Source organism: Danio rerio, chromosome 25 (genome assembly GCF_049306965.1).
Source record: "Danio rerio strain Tuebingen ecotype United States chromosome 25, GRCz12tu, whole genome shotgun sequence".
Classification (NCBI taxonomy): Eukaryota; Metazoa; Chordata; class Actinopteri; order Cypriniformes; family Danionidae; genus Danio; species Danio rerio.
In genome coordinates, this window is record NC_133200.1 from 19,363,174 (window position 1) to 19,379,621 (window position 16,448).

Genomic DNA, 16,448 nt, shown 5'->3' on the forward strand with positions numbered 1-16,448 from the left:
AGGACGGGGCTTTCTTTTTGGACATCACTGCAAACTAACATTAAGAGGAGCGTGGTTAAGAATATTGTTGCTGAAACTGACGTCAACAGAGGAGGACCGACACTGGATATGTGGAAGCAGGTGGTCAGACTTTGATTAAAGATTACTAAAAAAACTTTTTTTTAGCTGATTAACTTGCAAAGATTAATTCTCCAAAAGAAAAAGAATTATGGCTAGACTTCAATATGAATTAACAATAATCTATTATCTGCATTTAATAACGGTCATAAATGAGAAATAAAGCAAAAAACTACAACAACAACAAGTAAACGGTGATATTGTCATACAGGTTTTATAACATCACAATCCGAATGATAAAAATAGCTTCAGTCTACAGTGGACATCACTAATCCTCTATGATCTGACCCAAGAACTTGTATTTAATAAAGCATGCTTCTCAGATATCTTTTTATTCATCCATTTATTTATTTGGCTTCAACTGCTGTTGGAGGCATTGTTTTTATGTCAGACTGTTGGGCAGAGTTTAGCATAGCGGCTGCAGATAGAAGGATGTGGCGCACAAAGCAAATAAGCACCGCTGGGCCCTTCTGTCGATTGGCTCTCTGCTTCCGTCTGACCTCCACCCAGAGGAAAGCCACAAGGCTGCGGCTGTTCCAGAAACAGTAAACAAGGCTGCAAGTGTCTCTGAGGACACTTCCCCAATCGTACTCTATCCTACATACACATCCACAAACCATTCATGCAATCACAACAGAGACTCCGGCTAGAATCCATTCATAAGGGCCTATAGCTAAGTAATATATGTGATTTAGAGGACATAAACTTAGACCAAGTAAAAATGTGTTTGACTATTCTAGAAGTCTGGACCATGACAGTCTTTGCCACTTAAAAACATGAGCGGGTTGTTGTTTTAGCTGCAGATGTCTTATCAACATGACTTTATTGGGGTGAGACTGCTCCTCTAATCCCCCCTCCTGTCCTTCCTTCATCCTGCTTTTTGTCTTTTCATCTTGTGTCCTTTTTTTGCATTGTTAAGTACAATGTCCTCATTTGAAATGACACAGCTGGATGTCTTTAAGCTAAAATGAAAAAAAAAAGTTTGGTGTGTCCCCCTCTGCGGGCTAGAGGAAGTTACCATTGGGTTGAGGGCCACCAGGGTTGGGTATCCATCACAACGGGGGTCCCTCGGATTCCTCGTCAGATCGGTCTAATTGTTGGTTTTGTTGCATAAGCAGGACCTGATTGTCCAGGCAGGTCCTCAGTTTGTCTTCGGTCAGGGTAAGACGCTCCTCGAGGACAGCAACGGTCTGAGATGAGAACCAAGAGTTTAGGTGTGGTAAGATGTGCTTTTGTAAGTAAGAAAGAATCCATTGTATATTGTTAATATTGTAACAAAGAAATGTGTGGGGAAATCCAGATCATGTGGATTCCTATTAAAATTACTATATTCTGCATGCAGAAAACTTGCTACATTTGCACATGGTATTTTTTTTTTGTCAATTTGATCACAAATGGACAATGGATGAATGGGTCAATCTGGATTGCTTCTATGGTGTAAACGCTTATATAGTAAATTGATTCTATTCTAGTACTTACCTTTTTGTTGTTGGTTCAAACACAAGGGGGAAATTCCAAATAAAGTTTGTAAATATTATTTACAATAATTTGAGCTTGTTCAGTTTTGATCACTTGCTGATGCAACCAAAATTGATTAGAATGGAATGCTATCATAGCATAAACTCATGTTGTTGAATGTACGGAAACATTGGGCTGGGCAATTAAACTAAATTAAAATGGCAAATGTGATTGGCCAAAGCTGCAATGATCATGCACACTTTGTTTGGTGAATCTCCTCTGAAGACCAAATAGAAAGAAAAAAACAAGAAAAGCCCCATTATTGTATTATAAACAGAAGATTAAACTTTTTCATTGATTAAATGTTAATAATATTCAAGCAACTATGGAATCATCTCACAGATTTATTTCAAACACCCAACTGATGTTATGAAGTTCACTAAGAAGTGACTTAAACATCTGTCATTATCACAGATTGATTATCCAGATATCATTATTGTCAGAATAAATTTCTTCCGATTTATTTATTTATTTATTTTTAAAATTATTTTTAATGAATTATTTTCACCTTTATTTTTGTTAGGACAGTATAGATAATTGACAGGAAAGCATGGGGAGCAGAGAGAGGGGAAGGATCGGCATAGGACCGCGAGGCGGAATCGAACCCGGGTCGCCGCGAGCACCGGAGTGCGTGTGTCGATGCACTAACCACTAGACCACTAGCGCCGACAAATTTTTTTCGATTTTGAACGTGATTTTGTTTAGCTTGTCAGTGAACCATGACTCTGTAATAAATGCTGCTCCATCTGAAACCACATGCTGGAGGTTTATTAGAACTGGCAACTTTACTGACAAAATAAAAAATGAAATAGAATTTTTGATAAAGTGCACTAACCAGACAGGGTTTAAACTGTCAACTTTGTGTGACTTGAAGGCCAAAATGTGCAAAACACAATGTCCTATTATCAGTCTTGATTCTAATAAAAACCAGTTCTGCATTTTTGTGGCTTTCAGAGCAGAAATGAAAGCTGCTGTTCTACATGCTGTAATCTACTTTCATAATCATATGTAAAGTGCACAAGCTTATTCTCAGTATTCCACTGAAAGGACAGAAAAAGCCCATAGATGCATGCATTCACCTATAAACCTTTCCCTCGAGTACTTGTGATCTGATCAATGAAAAAACTCACAAAAAAAAAAAAAGGCCAACTTTCGCTAAAGTAGCTTATAGTAGTGACTAGAAAAACATGCTTTCTGTTTTTCTTAGTACACTAAAGCAGGACTATTCAACAGATTAAGATGACCTAAAATAAATTTACCTGGGTCAGGATGTCCAGCTGCTGCACAATGTTCTCCAGAGTGCTAGTAAGGCTTGATGGAATACCAGAGCGCTCTGCTGGAGATGCTGTCATGCCGCCAGCAAATCTTTCCTCTTGGTTTTCATCCTCTTCTTCTCTGGCTTGTGTATGAGTCCGAAATGGACCTGAGTCCATTCCTGAGGTGAACTGAGCTTTGCTGCTTGATGCACCATCATAGTTTCTTGCATCCTGGGGAATAAGGAAACCAAAACAGAAAATTCTGTGATGATTAATTCACTATCGAGACAAAAAATGTGCATCATTTTTTTCAGCAATTTGAAGGAAAGGCAATAACATTTTAATTTGTTCTTATTACTTAGTTGTTGTAACTCATTGACAAAGCCATATAACTTACTTTCGTTTGTAGAACAGAAAAGAAGATGCTTTGTAAATTGTCATAAGTGCTTTTTTCATTGAAATAATCGATTCAAGAGTTTGCCCTTGCCGATGATTAATTATAAAGCGTGTTTGGCATGCTGTCCCAGGAGAGAGCGCCGAGCTTGTGAGATCCTCAAGCACGGGGCTCCTTGCAGGGCGAGAGGGGAGTCTGAGCTTAGGTAGGTCTCGAGAACTCTTCTGCTTGATTATGAATTGGCTATGGACATTGTTTGCTGAAGTCATTGCTTGCCTATAATGACGATTTAATTTGTCAATTTGTTCATATTACCATGTTTTGGTCTGTGGGAGGAAACTGGAGTGCCCGGGGAAAACCCATGCAAACATGGGGAGAACATGCAAACTCAGCACGGAAACGCCGACCTGGCCAGGTAAGGTCTGAGCCAGTGACGTTCTTGCTGTGAGGCAATATTGCTAAGGTAAGATGCTTTGGTTATTTATAGTGATTTAAGCATCGTCTGATTGGTGGATTGTGCGCTAGCTAACGAGGATCAGCTGCCATCAATCATCAGCGCGTGCTCCTCTAGAAATTAATTTATAAATAAACTTTACTAAATACAATACAAGTAGGTTATATTTAGGTATGTTTCACTCTTAAAGCTATTTTATGGTTTGATAAGACTTCAAATGGGCTAGTCACATCCTTAATGCTACCATATTTTGCCAATGTACCATTGGCTGAATGTCTGATGCATATGGCACATTAAATGGGAAACATTTTGGAAGTTGTTGTCTTTCTTCAGATTGTCACAATGTTTAACGATCTGCCTTTGTAACACCAAGGTCTCATCTTACACCAACTTTACTGTGACAATGAGCGCTTATAAGGATCAACAAAACAGACATTCAAAAGCATGTGACATTCACAGCCTATACTCTTTAAAAGATATAGAAGGACAGTTTTGCTTGAGGCACTTTGTGTAAAAAAAAAAAAAAAAAGCATGACTGTGTTTTGTAAGGACATTGCTTTTGTATTTTCACACAATCAAACAGGTAACTGAACAAAACAAACTGGTCGATAAAAGTGTCTCTTCACCAGTGAATGCTGCAATGGAGTCCAAATCTAACAAAAACTCTGGCTAATCAAGACTTCTCGTTTTTGAAGTTGCAAAGTTTGTTTTGTATTCTACAGATGAAAAACTGTCATACAGTCTTGAGCAGTTAATTAAGTTTAAAGTTCACCATGGTAGCGATTACCTACAAAGGAGGAAAAAGCACAACAGCACTATCATGTTTTTAGTTATTACATATGATAGAAATACAGAATGAGTTCATGGGCCTCTGAGCCAATCATGCATAGCCTACAACAAAAATCCAGACCAGCTCCAGAACAGAGACACAAAGCAAGGAGGAGGAGGAGGAGAAGGAGGAAAGGAGGGTTATACATTCCTGTCCTAATGCAGGAAGAAAATCGATTGCAGCCCCTTACTTCCTGTGCAGCGTCCTGACTTCAAAGCTCAGGCCTGAGAGAGAGCATCACAGCCTAAGAAGGGAGGGGAGGAGGTGAACAAAGCTGTCAGTGTGTGGAAGGGTCGCTTCTGGGGTCCTCCAGCACCCACCAGCCACATCTGGGCAACATCTGCTAGACTCATTTACACACACACACACACACTACGATCCAAACCCTGTATCTTCTTCCTATGGGTTTAGTTTGTGAAAAACAGCTCTTGGAAAATACAATCTGTACCAGTTGTCGTGATTTTTGTAGTTGCAAAAACTATGGAAAAAGTTTCCACCTTTTACCATGATTGCATCATACTCCTTTTGGGAGATCTAATATAGGTTCTTTTTTATAATCTGTTCTAACCCACAATAGGTACTTCTAGTTATGTAAGTGTGCGATGATAGTGCGAATGCATCAGATCAGGGTGCATATTTTTGTGATGACGGATTCTTTTTCAGGCCTCAATAAAATGTAGAACGACAACCAACTGGAGGTCAGTGGTTCAAAATCCCAAATCTTTGCATGAAAGTAAGTTGAGCTTTTCATTGATTAGGGAGCAATGCACACTGTTTGAAAGGACCCTGTAAATTGGAACACCATCCATGCATAGGGCTTCTCCTTTAACGAGCTGCTTATTTGAATTAAATAACAAAGACAGGCTAAATATACAGAGCTATGGCTCACATTGACTAAAATTGAAAACCACTGCTTTAGGTGATTTTGTCTCTTAGTTTTCATTTTAGCTCTATCAATGAAATCACATTCTATCTCCATTATCATACATCACACAAATATGACAACCAAGACACAATGAATAGTTGTTGAGTGAGACTTGGTTCTAAACATCAGATTTTGCCAGGATTGCATCACACTCAAAATGGTACAGATAAACAAGACTGAATGTTTTCAGCTTGTCCTCTTTCAACCACTTTCAGCGGCAGCTGTGCAAGTGTAAACGTTCATGTGTTCGAACAGCCATGAAAAATCATGTCGTCTCCAACTACTGACTGAACATGTGAGCGATGCTATGAGAAGTATATGCAAATTAGGACCAAAATCACAGTTGCCATCCATTCATTTTTCATTTGCAGTATTTGCTTTTCTTACTCACTCACAAGCCAAGTAACATGAGTTTGTTTGGTCAACAGTACTCGCTATTGCAGTGATCAGTTATGTTTCAGACCGAGACAAAATACTTTCTAAGGTAGTAACTAGAGATGCTTTTGAACTTGTGATAAACAAGGGAGGTACAGTAACATGAGCACTAATGATCACTAAAAATAAGCTCATATCAATAAAATAGAGGGCCTTAAGGATTGCATCATGTCATTTTTCTTGAGAAAAAGATTTAGTGGTAAGGCAGTGGCGCAGTAGGTAGTACTGTCGCCTCACAGCAAGAAGGTCGCTGGGTCGAACCTCGGCTCAGTTGGCGTTTCTGTGTGGAGTTTGCATGTTCTCCCTGCCTTCGCGTGGGTTTCCTCCGGGTGCTCCGGTTTCCCCCACAGTCCAAAGGCATGTGGTACAGGTGAATTGGGTAGGCTAAATTGTCTATAGTGTATGAGTGTGTGTGTGTGAATGTGTGTGTGAATGTTTCCCAGGGATGAGTTGCGGCTGGAAGGGCATCTGCTGCGTAAAAACTCGCTGGATAAGTTGGCAGTTCATTCCGCTGTGGCGACCACGGATTAATAAAGGGACTAAGCCGACAAGAAAATGAATAAATGAATGAAAAAGATTAAGTTAAGACATTATGATGGCAAAGTAGTTTTAAGAACAAAATTCACATGCACAATAATCTATAACATGCATTCCGCAAAATAAATAAAATTATAACCTATTCGTATGGACACAGGTCATTAAGTATATTGCACAAGAAATTGAATTAGAATTATTCTCCAAAGCTTTCTAGGAAAAAATATCAGAGATAACCTTTCCAAAGCACAAGCTGATCCAACATGAGACTTATGTTGTATTTTTTTACGGTCTTACGTAATTGCACTTAAAACTGCCTTAAAGCAGAAATGTCAGACAAAGCGTTTTGGACAAAGAATTAGCCGTTGTTGCGTAGCGAATTAATGACCTCTTCTTCCAGTGCTTTAACAGGGTACCTGGGGTTGCCGGTGAAGTCTTACACTCTTTCTGTTCCCTTTGTAATTTATGAATGGAAGAATATGCCTTTTCCTAGAATGTGCACTTCAACAACCTCAAAAATCAGTATTGCAGTATGAAGTTTAAAGTGGACACAGGTGGGTCATTACAGTCTGAACATATTCATTCATCTCCGAGGCCAAACCGAGGATCTTTATGCCAGCGGAGTTATAATTTATGTCAACAGGCTTGCTGGCCGCTAAGCAGGTACTTCACTGGGCCATTGGGAATATTTATGAGCTCGCTCAACAACGACGAAAACCTCCCAACAAGTCTTTGAAATATCACTCTGTTGCTCATTGAACACCCGGGAAATGGAGCATAATGACTGGATACTTGACAAGATCAGAGCAGCAGTTGAATTCGTGTCTGGTTGTGTACTCATTAGGAAAAGGGAAGACACCTTCTCAACAGCCTCCTTGCAACAATATCGGCTCCTCATTAGCGCTAATATTAGAACGATCTGTATGTGGTGGTGCAAGAAATGTCAAATCGTCCTTCATTTGCAGGAGAAAGACTGAAAGTCCTAAAATGGTTTGTTTTATTTCAAAAACCCATCCTCAATGAACCACTCAATGGTCTTGTGATAGAAGATGTTTTCCTGTCATGCCATGTAATGCTATTAAAGCAAGATTTCTTATACAAGGAAATCCTTATTGAAACCAAAGGACACATTAGCTTTTTGACCTGCTAGCCTCTTCATACCCTGGTGTCATTTTCAGGGCTCCATCTCTTTCTTTTACAGTGTTTCTGTACATCAGAGAATGGTTCCTGGCATGTGAAGTATATGGATAATGGGGTTTAAGCTAGTCTCTAGCTGGAGTCACTGGATAGATTAGGTTTCATATTAGCGTGCACATGTTCTGTTCTTCCTGCACTTCTAACAGGGTCGATAGTATTAAAGTTGAGAAGGAAGTGCCAGCTAAACCCACTTATTTTAATAACATTAGCATTATGTTTTTAGTTTGATTATCTTTTTTTAGGTTGAGATCAGAGGGCTGAATGTACAAAGTCTAAAAATGTATCTGTGAATCCAAAATGGAAACTCAATTTAGCCTTTTTTGAGAGCATGACGCATCTGATGGGGGAAACAGGACATTTTTTTCCTAATTTCTTAATAGAGTAATGCCTTGTACATTACCATTTAGCTTAATGGGCAAATGTTATTAATTCAACCTAATGCAGTGTCATAACCAATGAAGTTTTATCTATCCAAGTGCATCAATGATGCACTTATCAATTGCATCTATCCACATGCAATTCTACTTTTAACTATTTTACTAATATTAATGTTCAGTTGTTTTTGTATGCCTGCACATGTCTGCATGTGTTCAATAATTTTTTGGGAATCTATATACGTTACAATTCATAATTTCTATATGTAATTAGGAAACAACTTCTAGAAACTTTTTATAAATACAGTTCATATCTTTTGTAATATGATAAGCCAGTTGCATTGCAATCTGGAAAGTTCATTGTACCAAAAATCACTTCGCTGCTATGTCAAATTATCATATTCGCACATGTCCTACTTCACCCATTACGATGATGGCTATTTTTGCAACCCAGCTCTGACACTTCTTTACGATATGGTGTATTTGACCCTCCTGCTGGCTGGCCTTGTGGAAAAGTGAAACCAACACTTGTCAGTCTGAAATGTAGGCCACATCCTGTCAGGGGACCAAAACCGCAGCTGTCTGGAGAACCACGAGCCTCGCACAGGAGGTCAGGTGATGGGTGAAGCCCAAAAAACACCCGCTTATTTTTTTGCTTTGGTGTGCATCGGTGCTCAGGAAATGGTCTTTGAAATGGGTCTTTGTCTGAAAAATGAGGAACACACACTTCCGGGACGAACACAAACCCTGACCCTGGGCTTCAAAAGCAGAGCTGTTTGGTTTAGTCTTCCAGATGAAAAGATAGAAAACACAAAGCCATCCTGAAAGACTGGAATATCAGAGATGTAAGCTATGGCAGAGGGAAGCAGACACTTCCTTTTTCCCTCTCACCGTCTGTTCGTGTATCAAAAACCAGCGTTCATACTCTCGCCCACACGTTGGCTTCAGGGTAGATAAATATCCGTTTTCAGAGATACCACAAAAACTGCAGCATTTTATAACTAGTGCTGTGACTAAGTGGTTATGTCACATTTCGATTGAGACTGAAGTGTACACCATCATAGAGAACAACACAGCGAATGTAGCAATAAAGCGCACAGATAGCTGTCATTGCCCTTTCGAGTGCCCATACCAAAGCTGACCTGAAACCACTGAATGCCAAGTCCACAGGATATGATATAACTCACTTATGCAAAGCAGCCTGCGCTGCTTCAATCTAGAATAAATAGAATGGATTTAAAAACAATCAGACACAATGATCATGATTATTTGTGGATTCTTTTAAAGTAATAGATTACATTAAAAGTTAAAGACTTGGAGTTTGAGAGTTGGTACTGAAATCTAAAGCTGAACACAAAAAGTGGGGATCCCTCTATGAAAGGGGTAATGAGGGACAACGGATGCTGCGTTCTGACCCAATTCATATTTGGAGGCACAGTTTCAGATCCCACAGACTGGATGAGTCATCTGGCTCATTCGCGCGCGCGCGCACACACACACACAGACACACACCGAAATGATTGCAAATGCACTAAAATCAGGCTGAGGGAATCACAAAATGGAAACACATTAAAATTGGAAATAATGTAAAGGAAATGTATTTTTATCTGAAATGAAAAGGTAGTAAGTGCCACTAAAGACAAGGCAGGCAGACATTCCATCACTCCTTAAACAAAAAAAAAATAAAATAAAGATTCAAATGTAAAAAATGATATATTTAATAGAGTAAATAAAGTAATATAGCTTTTTATATAGTGTGTTTGTTCGGTACATAAATCTTACTAAATTTTTAAGGTGCTAAAAAAAATAAAGAAACATAAAACCAGTACTTTCCCACACGTAAGAGCTAAGCTGCTAACAAATGACAGGAACTTGGCTTTGTCCCCATACAACAGGAAGGGTACAGTAAGGCCACCAAGTTCCTGGAAACCATGTCCATCATTTCCCTATCCAGCCTTCACACAACTCTATTCATTTCCACTCAAGGGCCAGTGACTCACCGCGTCGTGATAGAGAATTTCTGCATTAAATAACATTGTGAATCCCTTGCTCGCCACCTAAAATGCTTGTTTTGTCTGGGACGTGGCACATTTTGTTATTGTTTGCACCCTGTTGCCTGGAATGCAAACAAGGTTAAACATACAGGCTGCAATGTAGGTGGTGCTGGTGTCAAATGAGGATGTGGAGGAGGAAATGTAGCCCCTCAGAGAAGGCAAAGATGAGTCACTGCAAGAAAATTGAAGGTTAAGTCTTGAAGAAGCAGTTTATGCACTATTTTAATTCCTCATAACGAAGACTTAGTATCTTCAGGTAAAATGCCACTGTAAAAGTGGATAAAAATGCTGATGTTAAAAACAGACCTGGTATGACACAATGCTGGCCTTAGATTTGGTTAAAGAGGAAGAGGAAAGACTGGTGAATGAACAATTTTAGCTCATAAATTGCAAATAGTCTTCACAACAAAAGGAAAAAATGAGGAGAACATAAATTATATTTTATTTTAAATATATAGGTTGACATTTAATATATATTTTAATTCTCTATTTAGAATTATCTTCTAGTACTTGTAATATCAGGATCAACAACATTTTGCTGGTGAGTATTCTGAACAGAACCATGAAACGAAACATGGGATGTTTCATGGTTTACCCCAGTTTGGAAAATGATTTCAAAGTTACTCAAATATTCTGTTATACCATTTTAGGGTATATGCAAGTTGTTGTTTTGTTTTCGAAGACTATTTAATTTATTTAGGAGTTTATTTAGAATTCTTTCAGCAAATGAGCATCCACATCAAAGCTTATGATCAGTCCACGATTCAGTAAAGATCTGAAAAACAAATAGCTTTTACACCAACATCCTACAGACCAACTATAGACTTGAACATTGTGAGATCACACTTTATTTTGATGGTCCGTTTGTTGAATTTAAGTTACATTGCATCTAACTGCCAACTAATTCTCGTTAGATTATAAGTAGACTGTTAGGTTTGCGTTAGGGTAAGTTGACATGAACGTCAACAAAGTTTCATATAGTCAGTTAAATGTCTGTTGAAGGAGCAGTATCAACAGATATTAAGCAGACAGTCTACTAATACTCAAGTAGACCATCAAAAGAAAGTGTTTCCATCTCAATGGCTTATTTATCTCCACAGATAAGATATCGAAAGATTCCTTTTTAAGAAATCAGTGTTTTTGAAACTAATGAATGACAGCACAAGTCAATGATTTATTTTATTTATGTAGCATGACATGTTTATGAATTTAAAATAATGTAAATGTTTCTCAAATAAAATATTTTCAACAGGGGGAAATTGATATTTTTATCCAAGGTTATCATATCGTCAGAGTCTGCGAGTCGATTACAAAAAGAAACAATTCCTCGATTCCAAGCATTGAGAATTGGGGTTAGGGTTAGAATTTCTGACACTCTTGCTAATAATGATCAGATGCATTTCGTCAGATACATTCGGTTCTATCTGCGTTCTGAATGATTTTGAGATATTGAGCTTCAAAGTTTTTGCATTCCATAGCAAACAGTATGTGTGTAACATTTGCTTTTTAAATATAAAGTCTTAATATGTAAACAACCTATAAAAAACATCCCATAATGTAAATAAATTGTCATTTAATAAGAATATGTCAATAACTCAATTTTAACAAAAATGTCAGATAGAACCTTATAATTCTAAGGTGACGATTTTCTAAAAACAGATTGGGTTGGACAGTACATAAAAAACAGAGTTACGTTTCCTCGTGAGATGAGGCTGGTAAAGACAAGATGAGCTTAAGAGAGGGTATGAAAGAGAAGTGTGTTGGCTCAGGTCAGACTCACTATAGCAGATACAAATTGCTGCTGGTTGTGGCAGCCGTAATGTTTGAGAGCCGGAAACCATTAACATGGCATTACGTGGCGGATGGAGGGCAGGAAATTAAATTGGTCTGCCTTTGAGTAACTGATGTCACAGTTCTCCCTGTGGGTAATTGATTATTACTGCCTTCCGCTGGCTAAGAGCAGTTTGGATGTGGGTCATGCAGGGATGAGGAAAACAGGAGTCGGATGAGTTTGATTCATTCATTAATCTCACTGATTCAGTTCCTGAGTTCAGCTCACTCTTAGTCAGTGGATTACCAGCTAACTTTTAGCCCTCGGTTTAAACTACACATAAAGCTATTATAAGGCTTCAGGACACCTTAGGAATTAGAAAAGCTGTGTTTATTATACTTTTAGCTCCCATGCTTTCACTCCTTTTTATTTATGTTTTCAACTAACAAAAAAAAAAAAAAAAAAGAAAAAAGAAAAGATTAGGACGTCATGCAAGATTCATACAAATAAAACATTTATGCAAAATGAACAGCAATTGATTATTAAATAAATTTTATTATTTAAATTTAATAGTGTTACTATTCTATTTATTCTTTATTTTAAAAAAAATATATTTTGTAAATATTTATTTTATGTATAACTTTGTATATTATTTTATAAATAAAAATAACTTATTCAAAACAAACATTATTAATACTGTATGATAATATAAATATGTGCGTATGATTAGTACAAAACAACTAAAACTGAAATATTTTTTAGAATATATTTTTTAAACATTTGTTAAAAAGTATTGTATATTATTTGTAATAAATGTCAATTATTTATACATTTTGCAAGCAATTTATAAAATACAGTTTTTTGGATAATGGTGATTTTCTAATTCATTTTATGTAATTGTTACTATAACAATTCATTATATACAATACATAATATAATAATTTGTTACATTTGTATCAATTCTAAATAAAAAAGACTTAAGAATAAAGCATCGAATCATGAATGAGGTCATTTACCAATAATTACTAGTAAAAAGTACAGTAACTAAACCACATGCAGAAAAAAATATAGGTTACGGGCAAACCCAAGCTGATAATTAAGACACATATATGTCAGTGTACATAAGCAGGGTGAGAAAAAAAAATCCAAAGTCCAACAGCACTTCAGAAAAACCAGAAGTGCAATAAAAACGAGCAGTAAAGCACGTACTTATCTGGCCTTCAATTCAGGACTCTGCAAGTAAATGCGAGAAAGCAAAATAAGGAATAATTCTTACCATACTTCTCGAGGTGATTGATTACATTAGAAAATTGTATTTATATCACGCTTTATGACATTTAATGTTTAGATATGCAAACAAGGCAATGTTTACTTAATGAAAATGTGCAATTAATTTGCATACATTTCTACCGCAAAAATCTGAACTCTCCATTTTTAACATTTGATTTAAAGGTTTTTAAGAGACGATTTTGTTATTATCTTTTATAACTTTATAGTTCAATAATTACTGCAAACATAAGCATAAATCATTTCTGTATTCAAATGTTATATACGATAAGGCAAATTAGAATAAAAATATATAAATACAAAGTTTAAAAATACATACACATATCTCTCTCTCTCTCTCTCTCTCTCTCTCTCTCTCTCTCTCTCTCTCTCTATATATATATATATATATATATATATATATATATATATATATATATATATATATATATATATATATATATATATATATATATAGTCTGGTGTGCAGTATGTATGAGCTTAGATTAATATACTGCCTTTAATTAAGTATTGTAATTGAACTCTACAGCCACAAACTAATGAGGTGCAACAAAAAAAAAAGGTACAAGCGTATTTTGGATGTTTTCTTTACATTAGACAGCAAAAACACCCCAAAAGTCTCGAAATGGGGGATGTAAAAGAGTTTTGGCCTGCAGTGTCTTACTTTAATGCACAGATCCACTGATCTCCCAGCCAATGATTAACAGCAGGGTCAACAGCCCAATGACTGTAAAAGCTTTGCTATCAGCAGGCGATATCACGCGTCCAACTGACACCTCATTGAGACGTGTTGAAGCAAACCTCCATCAGCAAACTTTTCACATCCGCTCTTCTGTTTTTTTTTTTTTTTTGTGGCTTTGCAATCAAAAAAAGATAAGAAAACACTTGCACAAGGTTAAATGAGAACACGATGTACGACCATGTTGTAAAGGTGATACATAAAGGCCATGTGTTGCACATGTGGCACGTTGAGCAATCATAGGGGTTAATAGAGTTGTCATATAAAACTCTCATAAAGTGGGTGGAATAAAGTGAGGTTATTTTAGGATGAAAAAAAGGGGAATTGAGCTAATAATTCCGACTTTAACTCTATGATTTTTTTTAAACACTGCATTTTTTCAATGCAATATTTTCCATTACAACTAATTTTCTGTAAAATAAAATTACATAAATAAAAAAATAACGAATAATATGAAACATTTTTGTTTTATTTATTTATAACTAATTAACAAAACACAATATAAACAAAATATACACCCAAATAATGATTTGTGCTTGTACAATCTACTTATTTAAAATGCACTGAAACACAATTCTGGAGATTTTTTTTCAAAACCTAATGGTTTATATGTTGTATCTACTTAAATTTATGTTAATTTAATTAATTGATTTGTGTTGAGACAAAATGAATACATTGTGTAAAAGCCTGCATTTTTACAGTGTACAAATTTGATACACAGTTGAACTACTTTTATAACAAAACAAAACCAAAATACTTCTGACAGCAAAAATAAATAAATAAATGAAAAAAATAAAAAAATAAAAATACAGAAAATTTCAAACAAACAACCAGTGATTTTATTTTAGCAGAAAACATTCTAATCATAAACAGTTTGAAAAGATGTTTGGCACATGTTGTGTTTTCAGATGAACGTTCATTTAGATCATTTTTCATAAACCAAGTCACTGAAAACACTTTTATGATGAGCTGCTCACGGTAAATGATCACAGTGCTGCACTTCAGATAACATATATTTCTATAATTACAATCTAATCGTTACAATCTGATAATAATTGAATATTCTCAAGTTTTGTGATGTGACACTTTCATGTTCTCAGGTACTGACAAGCATTTCACATACTTTCTCGATGAGTGTTCAGTGTAGGACTTAAAATTTTTAGTAAGTCAACACACTGAAAAAAAAAATACACTGGATCTACTACATTTTTTTAGGTAAGTGGTTGCAAACAACATATATGGGCTGAACTCAAGCTAATTAAATATAGTATTGTTCAACTTTGTTTAAATTCATCCCATACTAGGGCTGGGCGATAAACTGTTTTTATTGAATAACCCCAGTGTGAAGTTTACATCGATTTTTTGAATGAAAATCGTTTTTCACCCTTACACTTCACACTCCCCTCTGTGTTACCGTAGTTCCCTCCACATTTGCCATAGAAACACACAAAACAACATGGCAGTAAGCCGGGAATATAAATGTTGCTCTCTTTAAAATGAAAACGAACACAGTTGCACAAACACACCTGCCAAAAAAAAAAAAAAAAAAAAAAACTCGGACATAATTCAGGGCTCCTAGTCATGCATTCACCATCAGAGATGCTCATTTAAACCTGCGTGCCACACCTTATGTTTGTAATGGATAAGACAAGTAATGGAGAAAACGAGCACACATGAGAGGAATTGTTACTGATCTGATGTTTATTCATTAATTTTCTTGCCGGCTTAGTCCCTTTATTAATTCGGGGTTGCCACAGCGGAATGAACCGCCAACATATCCAGCACGTTTTTACGCAGCTGATGCCTTTCCAGCTGCAACCCATTTCTAGGAAACATCCACACACACTCATTCACACACACACTCCTACACTACTGTAAATTTAGCCTACCCAATTCACCAGTACCGCATGTCTTTGGACTGTGGGGGAAACCGGAGCACCCGGAGGAAACCCACGCGAACGCAGGGAGAACATGAGGCTCTACCTACTGCGCCACTGCGTCACCTGATCTGATGTTCAAAATCAACAATGCTGTTTTCGGATAAATGAAGTGGCCCAGCCTGACAACACTGACAAAATAAAGCTTCTTTAGTCCGGTCTCTTTTCAAGACAAAATCTAAAACAGATATAAAATGGTAGGGATTAAGCCACAGGAAGGTTGTATAACTCTTTTTTTTCGCGATCTTACTTTCTCTTTCTAAGATTTCACTCTCTGACATGTACCTCGCAGGACTTGCGTTAGGGCTCCCCCTACCGTAATATACCTAAAATACAGATTGCTGTAAAACTCGCCAATGGCAGGGAATGGTTTTCTCTAGTTAAAACCTAGAGATCATTTATCAAATTACATATAAATCATTAATAATGTCCTTCAATTCAGTCACATTCAGCGGCCATCATCCTTGAACCAATCTCTATCATTGTAAGCTGCTCGTTTTTATGTCTGTTCCGTTGCTCCATTTGTTAGATGTTTGCTCTCACTTTATTTTGCAGTCTGAAGCACGACAAACACACAAATGCCTAATTTGCACCACAGGGTCTAATCGCATCTTTTCATTGCCTTCA

The 16,448-nt window shown here is 36.7% G+C and overlaps 1 protein-coding gene across 3 annotated transcripts in view; it reads right to left on the reverse strand.

Moving 5' to 3' along the window:
* Positions 1 to 315: 315 nt before the first annotated feature.
* The window catches only part of poc1b (POC1 centriolar protein B), a 68,278-nt gene continuing 52,145 nt past the window's right edge, over positions 316 to 16,448 (reverse strand). The window contains exons 11-12 of one of the 3 annotated variants that reach the window (XR_012399788.1): positions 2,895 to 3,153; positions 316 to 1,307 (exon numbers count right to left, since the gene is read on the reverse strand). Coding sequence is in view for 2 of the 3 variants with exons in the window: in XM_073941836.1 (XP_073797937.1) it covers positions 1,170 to 1,307; positions 2,895 to 3,122 (366 nt within the window). In the remaining variant the exon portion in view is untranslated. 3 annotated transcript variants of the gene reach the window in all.